The sequence below is a fragment of the Natator depressus genome, chromosome 4 (assembly GCF_965152275.1).
Source record: "Natator depressus isolate rNatDep1 chromosome 4, rNatDep2.hap1, whole genome shotgun sequence".
Taxonomy (NCBI): domain Eukaryota; kingdom Metazoa; phylum Chordata; order Testudines; family Cheloniidae; genus Natator; species Natator depressus.
In genome coordinates this window covers 56,371,869-56,392,225 of record NC_134237.1, presented here as the reverse complement: position 1 = coordinate 56,392,225, position 20,357 = coordinate 56,371,869, and the positions used below count along the sequence as shown (strand labels likewise).

General features: G+C 39.4%; 1 protein-coding gene across 2 annotated transcripts in view; it reads left to right on the top strand.

Annotated features, from left to right (window-relative positions):
* Nucleotides 1-20,357, top strand: part of NR3C2 (nuclear receptor subfamily 3 group C member 2) — a 261,892-nt gene that overhangs the window by 132,496 nt on the left and 109,039 nt on the right. For both annotated transcript variants that reach the window (XM_074950972.1, XM_074950971.1), the window contains exon 3: nt 15,651-15,790. In XM_074950972.1, the coding sequence (XP_074807073.1) occupies nt 15,651-15,790 (140 nt within the window). The remainder of the gene's footprint in view (nt 1-15,650; nt 15,791-20,357) is intronic.

Here is a 20,357-nt window from a genome sequence, read left to right as displayed (position 1 = left end):
GGCTTGATAGTTTATTTTCAGGTACCAACTTCTTTCTCGCTTGCTCTCTCTCTGTCACACAGGTCATCTGTCATACTGACCAAATTCTGCAGCTGCTCCGAGTATAGTTTTCCCGTTAACTTGGAGTTCCATGCACAGAGCAGCTGTTTTACAAAATCAAACCTTAAACCTGTAAGGAATTTGTAATTGGTTTTTATATGGATTTGCACTTTCAAGCCTACAGGCGCACACACAACTAGAGATGTACTGGGCACAGACAGTTCAGCATGAGTTTGTGTGTTCATGCAACTTCCTACTTCCACAGATGAAGCTTTATAAAACAAATAGCTTTGGTTATATTTTCTTTATTCAATAATAATCTGCATTAAAATAATATGAATAGTTTTACTAAACAAAGAACTGTCACACTTTTTGTTTTTAAGACTCATACTTTCATTAATTCATAATGTGCCTAGAATTTCAGATGATGTATGGAAACACATTGTTTTGAAAAAAGAAAAGGAGTACTTGTGACACCTCAGAGACAAACAAATTTATTTGAGCATAAGCTTTCGTGAGCTACAGCTCACTTCATCAGATGCATGCCGTGGAAAATACAGTGGGGAGATTTTATATACACAGAGAACATGAAACAATGGGTGTTACCATACACACTATAACAAGAGTGATCAGGTAAGGTGAGCTATTACCAGCAGGGGGGAACCTTTTGTAGTGATAATCAAGGTGGGCCATTTCCAGCAGTTGACAAGAACGTGTGAGGAACGGTTGAGGTGTGGGGGGGGGGGGATAAACAAAGTAAAACTATTTCCCCTTGTTTATTCCCCCCCCCTACTGTTCCTCACACGTTCTTGTCAACTGCTGGAAATGGGCCACCTTGATTATCACTACAAAAGGTTTTTTTTCCTCTCCTGCTGGTAATAGCTCACCTTACCTGCAAAAAGAAGAGGAGTACTTGTGGCACCTTAGAGACTAACAAATTTATTTGAGCATAAGCTTTTGTGAGCTACAGCTCACTTCATCGGCTCACGAAAGCTTATGCTTAAATAAATTTGTTAGTCTCTAAGGTGCCACAAGTGCTCCTTTTCTTTTTGCGGATACAGACTAACACGGCTGCTACTCTGAAACCTGACATTGTTTTGAAGTGCCTTGATACAGCTTCTACTAATAATAGCTTAAGGTGAGGCTGGAATGCTAATTCTAAGCATTCTTTTGAGAAGGTAAGGCAAGTCAGATATTTTCATATTTCTTTTCAGTAACACGTAAGCTAGTGTGTCCTACCTTTAGTACCTTTAGAGTCTTCTTTCTCTCTACAATAACATTTTATTAACATATATTAAAATAAAACACATTGCAGATACATATAAAATGATAGCGATGATATAGCCGCCTGCCTTAAAATGCTTATAAACTGGAATTCAAATAATTATATAGTTCTGTATCTATAATGTGTTAACACATCTTATGATAAATTACAAGGAAATAATTTATTGACAGTGATTACATTAAAGTGTTTTTCCCTTATTTGTTTATGAAGTTTTTCATTCTGTGCAAACTTCCCTTTGAAGTCCAAAGGACAGTTCACATAGCTAAGAATATGTGGAATTAGAATATAATACTTCCTGTTACTATTATTACTGTTCTGATGCATAAACTCTCAGCACAGATGGCTTCTTTCTGTAGTTGTGCATTTTTGTTGGTTGTAGGTTTACTTTGATGCACCGACAAATAATGGAGGTTTTTTTTTGTTTTGTGTTGATTGATTTCAGCTCCAGTAGTGCTTATGCAAGTGGTTTTAGAAGTCAGTGGGACTACTCACGTGAGTAAGGCTTGCAGAACTGAGGCTTGTATTTGACTGGTTGGAAAGGAGTGTTTGTTTCCATGGTAACTTTTTTGTGCTTTGGTGCATTTTTTCCCCCATGTTTGATGGTTGTTTTGGATGTTTTTCTGTTGTGGTGTTTTAATCCCCATCAGACTGGGGCAGAAGTTCTGCGTGGGGTTGTTTTTGTTTGTTTGTTTGTTTTTGCCATTTTGAAGTATGTTAAATTTTTTTTTCATTTATAAATGTAGTTCCTTTGTAAAATTTTTTGTTACCGGAGAAGGCTATTGTTACTGCTCACTGTGGGCACTACTGATTGTTGTTTTGGTTTTAAGTATATAATGCACTCAGAAGTCAAACAATGTGTGCATAGTAAATTATTAAACAAATAAAATTAAACCAGATAGTGACTCTTTCATGTATTTCCATGCTTCTGTTTTAAACTGATGTCTCTTTGCAATCAGTATTCCATTAGGTCACACAGTGATATGCTCTTGCCAGTAATACCCAGTACATTTTTGCTTCATTGAAAGCTAATTTTCTTTATCTCTCAAGTTAATGAATCTAAGCTTTAATTTCAGTTCTGGTTGGCTAATGGTGAAGGTTTCCTCCCAGTCCTCTTTCACATGGGAAATGTTGTGTTCATGAGTGGACTGGTTGGGTAGGACTGGGGTGAGAATGTGAAAGGAGGAGGCTAGGTTTTTGTGGGAAAGGAAAGTCTTTAATTTAGAAGTCTTTTCAGCAACTAGTTCCATTCATGGTAGCATCTCTTTCACACTTGGTTTCCACATAGGCCTGTATCTCTTTGCTTCCATATTTCCTCCTCCCAGGAGTCCTCAGCAGCATAAGAAAATGGTCATGTAGACTAATTTTTCCTGTGCTCCTGCACAGTAATGGTTTCTCAGTGGTGCCAACATCAGCAGGTGAAACTCATTTGACTTAATCTATTTTGCAGTACTAAAATATTGCTGACTATGGCATCACCAAGAAAACATCCTGCAAGAGTGCAAATGTGACCAGGGTGCATAATAAATCTTTTAGTTTTTTCTTATTGAGTGAGTAGTAAAATGTGAGAAGGTGCAGTGAAACATGGGATTCTCAAAGATTTATTCTTTGCTCTTCTTCAGAGAGGTGGTGAATGCAGTGGTGCAGGCTAAGAAGGAGTTAAATGAGTCCCCCATAAATAAACTTACAATAATTAACTTGAACCTTTTTATGGATAAACCGATGTTCCTGCCTTATCTTGCCATACAATAGATGGTAATTTATAATCAGCACAGAACAAATGCCAAAGCATGCATTTAAACTACACTAATTCTATAAATGAATCTGGTATTAAAACGTCAAAGAAAATATCCTATCATGCTTCAGTGTTCCTCTCTAGTGTGCATAGATAGGAGATTTGCTATTACTTGTATGTTTCATACCTAGGTTAACCATTCCATTTTAACAGATAACTGTATTTATGTATCTCAAAACTGCAGAACAAATACATTTTATTTCCTCAGGTAGTTGGATCTTGTTACATTGTAATAGTGATTAGAGAAAAGTACATATCCGAAGAATTTTAGGAACGCACATTATACTTTAGAATGTCAGTGATCAGCTGATCAGTTGTTGAAAACTAGATTTATTCTCTTGGGGGTACATAGTGCTCAGTTTCAGTCCACCAAAATTTGTTTATCTATACGTACTAAGTTTACATTTTCTTGCAGTCAACAGATTACTTTAAGGTAAAATCTGAATGGCCTTATGTTTGTTTGAGGCCATCTAAAATTACTGCTTAAAGAATGCAATAGATAATTTATGATGATGCTCCATTATGTCAAGGTAAAAGTGTAGGGCCAGATCCTGCAAAGTCATCTCTTGGTAGGTAACAAATTCCCTCAGCTTCTACTTAAATAAATGGGAATTGAGGATGGTTAGCACCTCACAGAATTAAACTCTTTGTTTCGTTTATGAACAGGAATGGTTAAGTACAGTTTGAGTTTTCAGGTTAACCTGACCACTGATGCTGTCCCGTTGGTGACTTAAAAATGAGAAAACTCCCCAGTTTCAATCTGCACAGCTAAATACTTGCAGCTCAAATGATTTCGAAGCCTGAGTTGATCTCATTTTAAGCTCCTTTGGGGTATGTTCTTTTGATCTGTGCACAGAAAATCATTAAAGTCATTGGGACCCAGGCATGTGGAAGAGGGCGGCGGGGGAAACATGCCCCTTTGACTTTATTTAATAACGCCTAGAAGTTATTCAAAAATGGGAAAGGCGGAGTCAGTGAAGGGGGTGTGGGGCCTCAGAGGGCCTGGGTGGGGGCGGGGCCTCAGAGGGAAGAGGAGAGGCAGAAGCAGGGCCATGAACGGGGCAGGGCTCATACATGTGTCACACTTTTTTGCCTTTTGAAAAGGTGATCACCCTAGTGTGTTACCAGTCCAACTGAAAGCAGAACCTGAGCATTAACCTATAACTCCAGCCAGGCCATCTAGCCTGGATAGGAGGCACCACTAAACTATGGTGATGAAAAGGTTGTTTGTATGGACTGAAGGGACTTTAGGGGCAACAACTGAGTAAGAGCTAAAGTTAACTCTGCAGTGAACACAAACCCTCATGCTGCCTCCTTAAGCAGACTGCACTGGTGAACTTTATTTGTAGCACCAAAAGTCTTCACTGCAAACTGTTCTGGATTGTGAATTTATAGGTGAATCCCTGTCTGGGGATGAGATGGTGAGATAGAAAGAGGCTACTGGGAAGCTACATTTTTTTAAATGCCCTCAATCCTTATACCTTTTGATTATTTGGTTTTGGTGAGAATAAGGTGTGTTGTGGTTTTTTTTTTCAGCTGCACTTCAGCTTTAGTTTAGTATGACTTTATTCTTTCAGTTGTAATGTTGTAACCTGCATCCAAATTCTTAGTGCTTATTTTTGTAGATTATTGGAAATTACAACAGAAAAAGGAATAGACAATTGTGCTGAACCAAACTTATAATGAATAATTTACATTTTTTTTTAAATTAAAAATTTGGAACAAGTTAGTTCAGGTTCAGTATTACAACTTGAAAGCAAGCATTCCAAATAAGCTTATCACCAAGGAAGTAAAGTTTGTTAAACTGTATTTCTGTATGTGACATCTGGTTTGAGAAGGATAATAGTCCATATAATCAGCCTTTTTAAATGGTGGATATTCTGTGATTTTTATTGACTCTTCTTTACAAAATCTGTTCTTTTTAATTAATATTCCATGTAAGTTGTTACCTACGCCAACTTGCAAAGGCACAAATGAGCTTGATGGCTACGGTTGGTCCCAGTCAGTATTTAACTACTACCAATTTACACTGCTGTAAAACAGGCTTATTCTCACCCACATACTATGCAATGTGACCAATGATATTGGAACATTCTAAGCAACCACTTTAGAAATCTGTAAGAAGATAGATATCCATTTGAGATTACGACTGCTTCATAGGTCCCTGGGCTATAGCACCACACCTATAAAAGAGTCATAAAAATGTATTCTATTATATCTGTTGTGTTCAAGTCGTGCAATATTTTTTGTGGTTGGAAGGATCAAAATAGAAGTGTCAGTTACCCTAAAGAAAACGTTTAGGATCTCATTGTTTCCTTTTCCTCTTCTTTGGATCTCATTAAATATATAAATTTGACATTAGTTTATTAATAATTTTTAACTACAGTACTGAATATCGGCCATCTTGCTTGCGGTTTTTAATTGTTTAAACTTCTGACAAACACTGGTGGTGTTTTTTTTAGCGTTGATCATACTAGGAAATCTATTGTCCTATCTTTCATTGCTAATAATCTTTTAGTGATGTAAACGTTAATTTGGCTTATTTATATGGATGACATTTCCCACAGGATCTGATCCAATTCTTTTCCTCTTCTATTTCTATCATGTTTGGTATTTCTACCATCACATACAGTATTAATATACAGGTATGCTGCAGCACTCCTGCATTCTTCTTGGCGTGGAACCTAATGAATAGCAGCCATAGCTAGAGCTGGTAATAACTTCAGATTTCATTTCACAAGAAGTTACAGTATTTCAAAATTTGTTTTAATTCTGAATTGGAGCGAAAACGGAATTTTGAAATTTTTCACAAAATAGAAATTCCGAAAAAAATTTCACTTTGGAAAAATATCAGTTTTGTTTCAAAATAGAACCTTCATTTGAAATACATTTTATTTGGGGGGGTTTTAAACAACAATTATGACACTGATTTCAATGGGAGTTAAGATGCCTAAATACCTTTAAAAATCTGGCCCCTTATTTTCTAGACCAAAGTATCTCCTGTTTTATCTTGCAGTATAACAGCTTGACACTTTGAACAAGTGTTTGTCAGCCTGGAATCATTTTTCTAGGATATTGAAAACAGCTGTTCCTATAATTAGTGACTGAGTGCTTATCTTCTTTTGTTGTTCAAAGTGTTTAACTGATTAATTACAACACTTACAGGAGACATTTCAGTCCAGAAAACATAAAAATAAATAACATAAAATAAATCTTTTATTTCTAAAATATTTTTCCCCATGGGAAATTTCTTCTTCATGATTTCTTGAATAATTTCATTTTTATGAAAACAACATTTTCCAGTGGAAAGCTGTTTTCATTGATTAAAATTTTCTAGCAAGCTCTTACCATAGTTTGAGGTCTTCACATTTCAAGGAGTGTCTTGTATTACTACATACTTGGGAATTTTCTGATAATTTGCTGTCTCTACTTGATAGGAAGCACTGATGTTATAAAAATGGGAACAGGCATGCTCTCTACCACATACCCCCATCAGCTTTTACCAAAAAAAACCCCATACTTAAGCTAATAGTTCTCTGAGTCAGGGACTAGCTGGTTCTGTGTGAATGAAAAGTTCTACCTTTTTAACATTGCTGGTCTTACTAACTAGATCAGTTGGCCTCTTTAGTCACCAGCTCTGCTATGTGTCAGTGTAATAATGCTTCTTAATTTTAAAATTAGACTTAAGTGAATATATCGTGTTGTCATCTTCACTCCATCTAGAGAAGAGGTTCCCAAACTTTTTTGTTGTGGTGCCCACCACAGAGATTCACGTCCCACGTGTGACCTGAAAATCAAAAAAGAATCTTACAAAAAGTGGAAACATGGTCAAATTGATAAGGAGGGGTACAAAAAAACTTCACAAGTACAAAGCCAGAAAGGCTAATGCACAAAATGAGTAACAACTGGCAAGGGACATAAAAGGCAATAAGAACAGATTCTTTAAGTACATAAGGAGCAATAGAAAGATGTAGGAAAGTGGGAAAGGAGACCTAATAACGGATTAACCTAATTGCCTTCTGTGATGAGATAACTAGCTCTGTGGATGAGGTAAAAGCAGTGGACGTGTTATTCCTTGACTTTAGCAAAGCTTTTGATATGGTCTCCCACAGTATTCTTGCCAGCAAGTTAAAGAAGTGTGGGCTGGATGAATGGACTATAAGGTGGATAGAAAGCTGGCTAGATTGTCAGGCTCAACGGGTATTGATCAATGGCTCCATGTCTAGTTGGCAGCTGGTATCAAGCCGAGTGCCCCAAGGTTCGGTCCTGGGGCTGGTTTTGTTCAATATGTTCATTAATGATCTGGAGGATGGCGTGGATTGCACCCTCAGCAAGTTTGCAGATGACACTAAACTGGGAGGAGTGGTAGATACGCTGGAGGGTGGGGATAGGATACAGAGGGCACTAGACAAATTAGAGGATTGGGCCAGAAGCAATCTGATGAGGTTCAACGAGGACTAGTGCAGAGTCCTGCACCTAGGATGGAAGAATCCCATGCACCACTACAGACTAGGGGCCGAATGGCTAGGAAGCAGTTCTGCAGAAAAAGACCTAGGGGTTACAGTGGACGAGAAGCTGGATATGAGTCAACAGTGTGCCCTTGTTGCCAAGAAGGCTAATGGCATTTTGGGCTGTATAAGTAGGAGCATTGCCAGCAGATCGAGGGATGTGATCATTCCCCTCTATTTGGCATTGGTGAGGCCTCATCTGGAGTAGTGTCCCCAATTTTGGGCCCCACGCTACAAGAAGGATGTGAAAAAATTGTAAAGAGTCCAGCGGAGGGCCACAAAAATGATTTGGGGACTGGAGCACATGACTTATGAGGAGAGGCTGAGGGAACTGGTATTATTTAGTCTGCAGAAGAGAAGAATGAGGGGGGATTTGATAGCTGCTTTCAGCTACCTGAAAGGGGATTCCAAAGAGGATGGGTTTACACTGTTCTTAGTGGTAGCAGATGACAGAACAAGGAGTAATGGTCTCAAGTTGCAGTGGGGGAGGTTTAGGTTGGATATTAGGAAAAACTTTTTCACTAGGAGGGTGGCTCACTAGGAGGGAATGTGTTACCTAGGGAGGTGGTGGATTCTCCTTCCTTAGAGGTTTTTAAGGTCAGGCTTGACAAAGCCCTGGCTGGGATGATTTAGTTGGGGATTGGTGCTGCTTTGAGCAGGGGGTTGGACTAGATGACCTCCTGAGGTCATTTCCAACCCTGATATTCTATGATTATACGATTACATCAAGAAGGCTGAGGTGTTAAATGTCTATTTTGCTTCAGCCTTCACTAAAAAAGTTAATGAAGGCCAGATACTCAATATTAACTACGAGGGGGAAGGAATGCAAGCCAAAATAGGGAAAAAACAGGTTAAAGAATATTTAGATGAGGTAGAGGTATTCAAGTCAGCAGGGCCTGATGAAATTCATCTTAAGGTACTTAAGGAACTAGCTGAATCAATCTCAGAGCCATTAGCAATTATCTTTCAGAACCCCTGGAGGATATGAGAGGTACCAGGAGACTGGAGAAGAACAAACATAGTACCTAACTTTAAAAAGAGGACTTGGTGAATTATAGATCAGTCAGCCTAATTGGAATACCTGGAAAAGATACTGGAGCAAATTATTAAACAATCAGTTTGTAAGCACCTGGAGGATAATTGGGTTATGAGGAATAGTCAACATTGATTTGTTAAGAACAAGTCATGCCAACTAATTTTCTTCTTTGGTAGGATTACTGACCTAGGGAAGTGTGATCTAGATGAAATTACTATAAGGTGGGTGCATAACTAGGTGAAAGACCGTACTCAGAGTAGTTATCAATGGTTTGCTGTCAGATTGGGAGGGTGTATCTAGTGGGGTCTGTCCTCGGTCTGGTCAATATTTTCATTAATGACATGGATAATGGAATAGATAGAGTATGCTTATAAAATGTATAGATGACACCAAGCTGGGAGGGGTTGCAAGCACTTTGGAGGACAGGTTGTCTGAATTCAACAAGATGAAATTAAATAAAGGCAACCACAAAGTACTTCATTTAGGAAGGAAAAATCAAATGCACAAGTACAAAATGGGGAATAAGCAGTAGTACTGCTGAAAAGGATCTGAATATGAGTCCTAAAAGTGATGCAGCTGCAAAAAGGGCTAATATGATCCTGGGGTGTATTAACAGAAGTATCCTCTGTAAGAAACAGGAGGTAATAGTCATACTCTACTCCACACTAGTGAGGCCCCAGCTGTATCCAGTTCTGGGCACCACAGTTTAGGAGAGATGAGGACAAATTGGAAAAAGTCCACAGGAGAGCAACAAAAACGGTAAAAGTTTTAAAAAACCTGGCCTATGAGGAAAGATTAAAAACCTGGGCATGCTTCTTCTTTTCTTAAGACTACTGAGAGGGGACCTGATAACAGTCTTCCAATATGTTAAAGTTTGTTATAAAGAGGAAGGTGATCAATTGTTCTCCATGTCCACTGAAGGTAGGACAAGAAGTAATGGGTTTAATCTACAGAAGGGGTCGGCAACCTTTCAGAAGTGGTGTGCCGTGTCTTCATTTATTCACTTTAATTTAAGGTTTCGCGTGCCAGTAATACATTTTAATGTTTTTTAGAAGGTCTCTCTCTATAAGTCTTTATATTATATAACTAAACTATTGTCGTATGTAAAGTAAACAAGGTTTTCAAAATGTTTAAGAAGCGTCATTTAAAATTAAATTAAAATGCTGGTGTAAAATCAGCATTTTAATTTAATTTAATTTAATCCCGGCAGCAGGCTGAGCGGGGCCTGCAGCCGGGACCCTGGCTGGCAAGGGGCTGGCAGCCAGAACCCCAGACTGGCAGCGGGCTGAGCGGGGCCAGCAGCCGGGACCCCAGACCAGCAGTGGGCTGAGCAGCTCAGCCCGCTGCCACTCAGCCCACTGCCGGTCTGGGGTTCAGTCCACCGGCTCCTGCCAGCCAGGGTTCCGGCTGCTGGCCCCGCTCAGCCCGCTGCCGGTCTGGGATCCCAGCCCTGCCCACATAGAGTGGGTACCTACCTTCTCCCTGGTTCTAACCCATTCTCTTTCTCTCTCTCTGCACTGAGCACAGGGCTGGGGGTGAAGGAGCAGGCTGGGGGTTGGGGTTTAGGGTCTGGCCAGGAGCTAGAATGAGGGAGGGGGCTCAGGGTTGGGGTTTGGGTGTGGAGTGCTTACCTGGGCAGCTCCCATTTGGTGCAAGGGGTGCAGGTGGGAAGGTGGAGCGGGGGTGTAGGAGCTCCCGTTTGGTGCTCAGGGTGGGGGTGGGAATGTGGAGGGTGCAAGAGTCAGGACATGGGGTGTGATGGGGCTGGGTATGTGTGGGGGGTACTGGAGTCAGGGCTGGGGTTGTGGGGGGGTTCGGGGATCAGGGCAGAGGGCTGGGTGTGTGTGAGGGGGGTGCAGGGATCAGGGCAGGGGGCTGGGGTGTGTGTTGAGGGAGGTGTAAGGGTCAGGGCAGAGGGCTGGGGGTGTGGGCTGGGGTCATGGGGGTGCTTCATGGGGGTGATTCCACCCCCCTTCCCCAAGGCCCTATCCCCACCTCTTCTCCGCCTCCTCCCCGGAGCAGTGAGCGCGCAGTTCCGCTTCTCCCCCTCCCTCGCAGTGGCCATCAGCTAATCGGCAGCAGGGAGGGAGAGGAGGAGGGCTAGGAACCCAGCACACTGGGGGAAGAGGCGGGGGAGGGGGGAGCTTGCCTGCCCTGCCGCAGCAGCCGGCAGGACCAAGCTTCTTCACCCTGCCCCCGTGGGGGGGGGGGGGTGAAGAAGAGCAGGCCGGGGCTGGCAGGATTTTTAACAGCATGCTGCTGCCTGCCGGGGTCTCAGCGTGGGTTTGGCAGCGGGCTGAGCGGGGCAGATGGCTGGGACTTGGCAGGGAGCAGCGTGCCATTAAAAATCGGCTCGTGTGCTGTCTTTGGCATGCGTGCCATAGGTTGCCGACCCCTGATCTACAGCAAGGGAGATTTAGGGTACATATATTAGGAAAAAATTTCTAACTGGAACAGGCTTCCAAGTGAGGTCATAGAGTCACCATCATTGGAAGCTTTTTAAAAGAAGTTGGACAAACACCTTTCGAGGATGGTCTAGGTTTACTTGGTCCTGCCACAGCACAGGGGGTTGGACTTGGTGACTTCTTGAGGTCCATTCCAGCCCTCTGTGTGTGTGTGTGTGTGTAGATTTCCACATGACCAAGATGTGCATCCCATTCAAATCCCAGCTGCCTAGATTGGCAAGTTGAGTGCCTGCATGGTGGAACTGCCCCCTCCTTGTGTGCATGTGCATGCGCTGGGCAAGTGGCCAACACAGTGCCATCATGTTGATTCCCAGCACAGCTATAGGGGTAGGGGAGTGAGGGAGAGAGATCTTGCGGGTTTGCACGGTTCCTATGAGAACTGGGCAGCAGCGGGATTGTGGTAGTGCAGAGCCTGGGACACATGGACCCTGATCCAACCTCCTTCCACCTACCCTGCCCAGGGGACAACCAGTATTTTGCATTATATTTGTTGTTTGTCTATGAATATTGACAGGTAAATTAATATGTTTATTTGGATAATGGTGTGTTAATGAAAACAAAGGAAAATCAGTTTAATTGCAGCCTTACTAATGTCTTCATTCAGCAAAATAGTTAAGCATGTGAGTAGTCTGACCTCAACACGCAAAATTAAGCATAAGCCTTTGGAGGTTCGAGCCTAAGTTAGCAATTTTCCTTTCGTGACTTTTTTCTGAAAACTAGGTTTATTTCAGCCATATCCAGATATAAGCTTGCTTAGATTTTGCAAGGGATTTTGAAAAACATTTAGTTACTGGTCTAACCGAATGAAGTCATTGGTAAAACTCCTACCCTTCTTTGGTAATTTAATTTTCATTTGATCAGTCTACCATTTTTCCCCCAAAGAATTCATTACCGAAGCAAACTACTTTTTGGTCTCATTTGACCTGTAGAAGTAGCAGTTTTTGCCAAATGATATGTGGTTTTAAGGACGAAACTAGAAAAACAGCTAAGAATAATCAGTATTCTAATCAACTGAACTGAATGTCTAATGACAGGTTTCAGAGTAGCAGCCGTGTTAGTCTGTGTTCGCAAAAAGAAAAGGAGTACTTGTGGCACCTTAGAGACTAACAAATTTATTTGAGCGTAAGCTTTCGTGAGCTACAGCTCACTTCATCGGATGCATTCAGTGGAAATCCGATGAAGTGAGCTGTAGCTCACGAAAGCTTATGCTCAAATAAATTTGTTAGTCTCTGAATGTCTAATGTTAACTATGAAACCTCACATCCATATACCTTTCCCCAGATTTCTTCATCAGCATGTTTTAAAAATCACAATCCTTTCCATAGTATCATTTTTGTTGGCATGAGCACGGGGATTGTAATATATGGCAGATTGACAAGGAAAGGAGGATAATGTCCTTGTTCATATAATTTATAGTTGAGGGAGAAACATAACTAGGAGAGTTCTTAAGGCAAATGCAGTTTCAAAGTGAATGTACTTTATTTCCTGGTTTAGAAATATACTGTTTATTTTCATTCTTAAATTGTTTGTTTCTTTCAATAAATGTAAAATCTGACAGATATTATTTAATCTGGTGGAAAGATTTAGAAATCCAGTTCTGTGGAGTGAAATGCTGAATATTTGGTCTGGAATTTTTTAAAGTGCTTGTTTCAGTAATCTTGTTTGTCATGCTTAAGTCAAGTCATTGAGGAAAAACTTGACAACTTGATTATAAGAGTGCTTTAGGAGGAAAAGGTGTAACCATCTGTGCATCCCTGTTGAGTAAGTAATAGCTTTCATGAACAGAATGACTGAATTCAAGATTTGCAGTATGAATTACAGTAAATTTTTAGAAGTGATCACTTTTATACATTTTCCATATTACACATACAAGTGTACCTACTGTATGAAGTAATTTAACATCGTTTTTAAAACAACAAAGGTGAAGGTGTGACATGCAGGAACATAACAAGCTTTTTTTTTTTTTTAAAAATAGTGTTATTCATTTATAATCCAATCCTGACCCAAACTGTCACTGAAATTGGTGGGAGGCTTAGGGGTGCATAAGGAATCCACAGTTAAATATATAGTAGATATATGCTTTAGAATGTATTTAGTAGGTAAACATTGTGTAAGTATGTAGCGTCAAGCGTGAACCAACCATTGTCCTGCTGCGTCTGCTTTCTCTTTTTTACCTGGTGAATCCAGTGAGAACAGAATTTCAAATTCATTACTAGAATTGGTTGGGAAATGCTTTTTTTCCTCACAGAAAATTTAAAGTTTTCCTCAAAAATTTAAAGCAAAAATATTTTGGCTGAAAATCAAAATATTTTAATTCTGAAATGCCACCATAGTGCCTCATAGGAATTGTAATTGCGGTGTTTCATGCCCCCATACTGCTATATAGGCCACGCTCCCTGATCAGGTTGTTTGCCATGATGCACCACAGTCTTCCCTGAAGGAAGATAGTGCACCCTGGCATTCACATTCCATAGTGCATCATGGAGGTAAAGTCTGGCTGGGCAGCCCAGCCACACAGGAGAATGGGACAGCAGCATTTGGGAATCAAAGTATTTTCAGTGTCAACAAAAATATTTTTGTTTTCAGTTTTCATGCAGTTTTTTGACAAACAATTGAAATATTCTGCTGAAAGCAGAGAACTTTTTGCAAAAAGTTTGTTTAGTTAGAACTCCAAATTTTCATCAAGAAACAGTTTTAACAGAATTTTTCGACCAGCCCTATTCATTATTGAAGCAGATTATGTATCCAACTATAATGCTTGAAAATATTAAGTTATAAATGCAGCTTTGGTTGTGTAGTGTATTCAGGATTTATTAAAATGACCATCCTTGTATGTTTTCTCTGCTGTTATAGGGGGATATATTATATGGATGACTACAACTTGAGAAAAATGTAATGTTTCTTATTCATTCAGAAACATTTGTCAAGTCTTTCCCCTGTCTTTATAATAAATAAAATATTGCTATCACTGCAATTATCAGACAGTGTTACATTGTTATATAATGAGTGTATAAATAGCATAATGAGCAGGACTAGTAAATTTAACAGATTAGCAGAGACGAGACTGGAGGAGCAATATCATTTCCAGTGTTGTGATTAATATCTGAGTGCTGTGATTTAAAAGGCAGTGTAGTTTAGATGTTAAAGTAAAGCACTAGGAACCAGTAGATTCCTGGTCTCTAATCTAATCTGAGCCACTGACATTAATTATGTGACCTTGGATAAATCACTTGACCTCCTTATGGCTCATTCAGTGAAGCTGTAAATTCAGACAAAGTTGAACTACACTGAGAAAATGTATTTATAAAATATTACCATGAATTAAAAATCCCTGAGTACTCTTTTATTTCACAGTGAAGAACAAATAAATACACATTTTTGAGCTTGAGAACATTAGAAGATAAATTTTCACTGTTAATATCAAATTATCCTGCTACTGTAGAATACCATTTTAGCAGATATGTGCAATTTTAAAATACTGTAGTATAATTATTTGGAACTCAATATAAAACTCTTTGTGGATACTTTTTAATTTATCCTTGTTACATTAAAGGTGAGCACATGAGAATGTCAATTGATTGCGCTTGCCAAGGGAAGCGATGAGATATTAGGGGGCAAGATTGTGCCTGGACATAGGTATACAATAGTGGCAGATGGAGTCAGAAGCCTTCCTTATTCTTGAGCAACTGCTTCTTTGAGCACAAGAAATGAATTGAACTAGCACTGCCAGTTGCACAAGCTTCCCTAAAGGGGATGAGGAATCTCCAGACCAACAAGCAGAACTGACTCCAAGTATTCTTGAAACACAATGACACTTGCAGCTCCCCTGGGGGAATGCCGCAAGATTGCCGTCTACTGAGGGTTGTGCATAAAACCCCAATTCAACCCCAAACCACCATGTGCCACGTTCTTGAAGTCTGAAAGATACTAGCCCATATGTGAAGTTTCAGAACCCTTTGCCTACGCCTCCAACATTTTCTCCCCTATTCTGGCATGCAAAATACTACAGAAAAATTCTCTGTGCTTTTTTGAAATAACATACTTTAAAAGTATATATGCTATTAGGCTGTTTAATGAAATGTAATATGAACAGAAATATTAACTAACTGTAAACTTATGGAGTAATGTGGTAAGTCAGGGTAGAAATAAGAACTGCTTAGTGCATCACCAAAACATTACTGAACACTTGTATTGCTAAATTAAAGATGATTTGTTATTGTTGTTTTATTTATTTTATTATTATTTATTTTAGTCATCTACTATCAGTAAACACAACTGCCCTTTTGGAAGTTTCTCACCTGAGCATTGATAGGTTTATGGGTATTTTTAAATGAGCAACAAAAATATTTCATGTACTAGTTAAGGCAACTGTGGTTGTATGCAATGAGGCAGTGCCAGAAAGAGTTTTGGGTCTCTAATTGTTAGATATTTCGAGCAGTACACCTTATTATAAATTATTAATTGAACTCTACATTATGGACATTGTTTTTTGAAATATTAATCATTTCATTTTGTTTTTCCCCAGCTCCTCACTTAGAAGTGCATCAACTGGATCCTCAAGACCTTCCAAAGTATGTTTGGTGTGTGGGGATGAGGCATCTGGATGTCATTATGGGGTGGTTACCTGTGGCAGCTGCAAAGTTTTCTTCAAAAGAGCAGTGGAAGGTAAATGTTCATGTGGGTGCTTCTTTTATTCACTTTCTGATGTTATATTTTCATGATTAATTCTGCAATGTTAGTCTTAAAAAATATTTGTTGAATTAACTCAGCAGTTATGAAAAATACTGCTTTAAAAAACTTCCAGGCATTTTACAGATAATGTACACCTTAAACACTTTGCTTTATATCCACCAAACCAGCTTCCCACTCCTCCATCCCGCAGTTGTTTTTTTGGTTAGACATACAGAAAATAATTTTATTTGGCCACAAATATACCCAAATCTTTCATGAGCTGTAAGAGAATTTTAGATAAAACCTGGGAAGCGTCTCACTGTGCTTCAGAATTCCGTTACTACCATAACATGTAGCTTCTATGCTACAGTAAGACTTACGCAGGCCAGCTATATAACCATAGACTCATTGATATATTCCCCCTCCCCTGCAAAAAAAGAGAGGTGGCTTGAAAGGCCAGTGAATCTTGGTGAAAAAGCCTGAATTGGAGGCTCTCAAATTACTTAGAGGTAAATGATGATGGTCTGCACTTGCATTAAGATTTTCTCTCCAAGACTACATTTTAATTGGTGTTTTTAAATATGGCATTTCCATTACCAAGTGGGCGTTGGGCTGTTGCCTTTCCTTTTATTATGCTAGCTAACGTACAAATGCTCTTGCCAGGGCACCTCTGACAGAATTCATGGGGATAACTTTGAGTGCTGCAGGAGCTTGGTGTTGTCTTGTATTAAATGGTTTGAGCTCTGAATAAAATAAAAAAGGTTATTTACAAACTCTCTGTAAATGTAAAATATTTTCAAGTGGCAGATGTTATGTTTTCACTAACATAAGTGATTAAGGACCACGGTTTGTGTAGGGCTTTTTGTTGACTATTTAGCAAATAAGAAGCTTGTGAATAAATAGACTGCTCCTCCAGTGACTATGACAAGAGGCCTATCTTAGGAGGAAATGTATTCTCTACAGTGCCCAGCTGGTTCTGGGGAAAGAGTAGAGTCTGACCGAAGAGGTGTGCTATTAATCATATGATTACGTTTTTTTGTGTGGGCCTTAGATCAATTTGTTGATAACTGAATAGCAAAATGGATTTGTACCTGTATTAAGTAGACCTACAGGGCTGAGAGAGTTTTTCACTGAAGTCAAGTCTTCATGTAATATCCATCTTTTGTAGTCAGAAGGTATCCTCCTCACTGAAGCAAACTTGCTGGATTATGAAGACATGGAATTAATTCATCACTTTACAAAGCATTCAGAACTAGCCTTGAAATTTTCTCTAATAGTTCTGTAGTACCAGGTCTGATACTCTTAGCCTCTGGCCTCAGTTTTTAGCTGCTCGTTTTCCTACTGTCTGAATTGGAGGATTCAAATTTATGGTACCGGATAATTTTTTTTAACATAAAATCTTAGTAGATGGGCACTCCAGAGGCTAGTTTGGTCTGGGTTTCTATTACTAATATTTAGGTGGCAAGGTTTTCCCCATAGCTCTAATGTATGAAGCACCACCACACTTCCTTAGTTTCCTCCCACATATTCCCTTTCCAGCAAGTGTCTACCCGCTTTTAATTTAGTGTAAAAAATTTCACTAAAATGAATGTTTCAAGCTATTGTATAGCTTTAAGTTTCTAACATCTTGGTGTGCTTATTTGATGGCTTTCCTTATCCCTTCATACAATTCTAAGGAAAGGTGTGGAGGAGTCATTTTAGGAGGTACCAGGGGACTGAGATTTGGTTTTCAAGTCACAGAAACCAAACTTCTGGTGGGAAAAAATACCCCTTAATCAGCAATAAATGTAATATTAAAATGCAAGTATAAGTAATTACTGAATCATTAGCATTCAGAGTTAACTAGGTAGACTGAAATCTTTTTGTCCTATAGGAGTGTCAGAAAGGAAGCTTGGAAAAGTGTACCAAAAATGTATATTAATTTAGCATCGCTTGAAGAGCGACTCCATTTTTTAAAAAACTCATTTAAAATGCACTTCATGTGGCAAATTTTAGACAGATGTACAACAAAAATAAGTGCCTATTTACATACATTAGTTGAGAGTTTTTTAATTTTATTGAAATATTTTTATTCACTTCTCTGGCTTATTATATCTATGTGAAGATGTATGCAAGAATTTTCAGTAAAACTCTATATAATATATGTAGAATATAGAAAGTCAGAAGTATGATATTAAATATATTAATTATGGAAGTGCCACTCATGGTTTCTTAGTTAAAGTTGAGTTTTGCACTTAAAGCAGGGATTCAGGCACTTCATTATGTATGAAGAACACAGCAGTCCTCTCAAAATTATATTACTTAGTCTTTGAGTGAATTTTCTGAGAATTTACAAATAAATTGGCTAATTACTTTGAGTTAAAATTAATATTCAAAAATGATCCTTTAAGATATTTAGAATTCAGTGTGTGTTTCTTTCTCTTAAATAACCTAAACAGAATAAGGCAGATGTTTTTAACTCTGCTTATAGTTAGCACTCACAGAAATCTTGTACATAGGCTATATTTGAAGCTTTTTTTAGGATTAATGGACATTTTTTCCCATTACTTTTATACTGAATGTTTCTTCTTCAGCAGGGGATGACAAATTTCACAAAGGAGAATTCCACATAGAACTGTGCTCTTTCAAAATGGAGGGCATCTCCAATTGTTATCAGTAGGACTTACACCACAGGCTGATCTTCGCAAATATATCTGCTGGCTTCACTCTCGCTGTGACAGTGGGAGAAGGTGGCCATTTTCCAAGAGGTCAACTCTTCATGAGTTCCAATGAAGGGAAAGATTCTTATATGCCAGCCTCTGCTTAAGGATAACCCTTTCATTTATGAAATTTATGAAAATTAATGGAAAAAATTATTATAAATCCTAAATACTACTTTGAAAGCTACCTAGTGCACCAGATATATTTAACAAAGATGATAGAAAGGGGAAACTGGGGGTTCAGATGAGATGACAGGAGCAAGAGGGGTGGGGAGAATTAGGGTATACAGGGGAATGAAGGAACCGAAGTGCAAGAGGCTTGGGGGAATTAGAAAGACAGGAGGGAGAGGGAAACTGGGCTGTATGCTCTAAAAGTTCCCTAGTGTGCTTTGATTTACTTAGGTTTCAAAGTAGGTAAGTCAAAGTGCACTAGAGAACTTTTAGTGGATGGCAGCAGGGTCCACATGGATATTTAGTCTGTGGCAGGCTAGTATAGGGTAGATTTACACCCCACCTTGCCACAAACAGTTTGTGTAGACAAGCCCTGAATGTGAGGTCTCAGGATTTTCATTTCCATGCTCCATTTTCTTTTTAGTTTGTCTAAATTCCACAGAACTGTCCCAAAGTGGAACTATATCAGTTGTTCTCCATGTCCACTGACGGTGTAACAAGAAGTAATGGGTTTGAACTGCAGCAAGGCAGATTGAGGTTATATATTAAGAAGATTTTTCTAACTATAAGGATAGTTGGGCTCTGGAAAAAGCTTCCAAGGGAGGTTGTGCAATTCCCATCATTGGAGGTTTTTAAGAACAGATTGGACAAACACCTGTCTGGGATGTTCTGGGTTTACTTGGGCCTTAGCACAGGGGCTGGAATGGATGACTTCTCAAGGTCCCTTCCAGCCCTACATTTCTATGATTCTCTGATAAGCTAAGGAAATTGCCTCCAGCATAATTACATGCTTTTCTTTGCTTAAACTGGCCACTGGATACTGTACAGTAAGTATTTTATGTGCACCTCAGTGAACAGCTTATAGAGATATATCATCTCTGGTATAGGTTTGCATATCAATCCTCCAAGTCTTCCCCTCAATAGGCTTCCACTGAGGAAAAAAAAATTATCTTTGGTGGCAACTTCTGAAGGTTCTGAACTCCTGAAAGAATTTTGACCATCCAAAACCTGGGGCTTGGGGATGATCAACTCCAGTTTATGGATGGTTCTTTATTGCCATATTGTGCGTTAGAATGGGGGATAACAGACTGGACCAAAAGATCAAGCTTCCTACCCACAAGCTACTCAAGGGAATTACAAATCTGCCTGTGCAATCCACCCAGGGTAATCTTTTTGCCATAAAATGATGCAGAATCATCTTAACATGCCAGCCTGCCAATTTGCTGGAGGACAGATGCAGTTCTTCTGGCAGGCAAAGGTATTCTGCAGCCATTTAGCATCAGGCCAGATGCATGATATTCTTTTGGCAGAATTACGTTATAGTTTCCCTCTCCAGAAAGTCTACCACCTTTCCTCTTTTGAGGCTGTGTGTAGTATATATTTCAGATTTAAGCAGTTGTCCAGTTGCTTTGCCATATGCTATTTAAAACATATTTCTCAGAGTTCCATGCTTCTGAATAGAAATGAAAGAGAAATTAAGGTGCGTCTGTCATAGTTCCGGGGCTCCCAGTCAGGTCTTAGTTTTCGCCATCACCTCTCTTGGGGAGGGACCTGCGTTCCGCTTCCTCCAGATCAGGTATTTAGGCTTGCACTCCCTCTGCGCTTCATTGTGTTTATCCCAGCAGGTCTGACCTTAGCCCTGAATTCACAGTTTTGCTCTCTCTCACAAAGGCCTATGAGAATGTGCACTA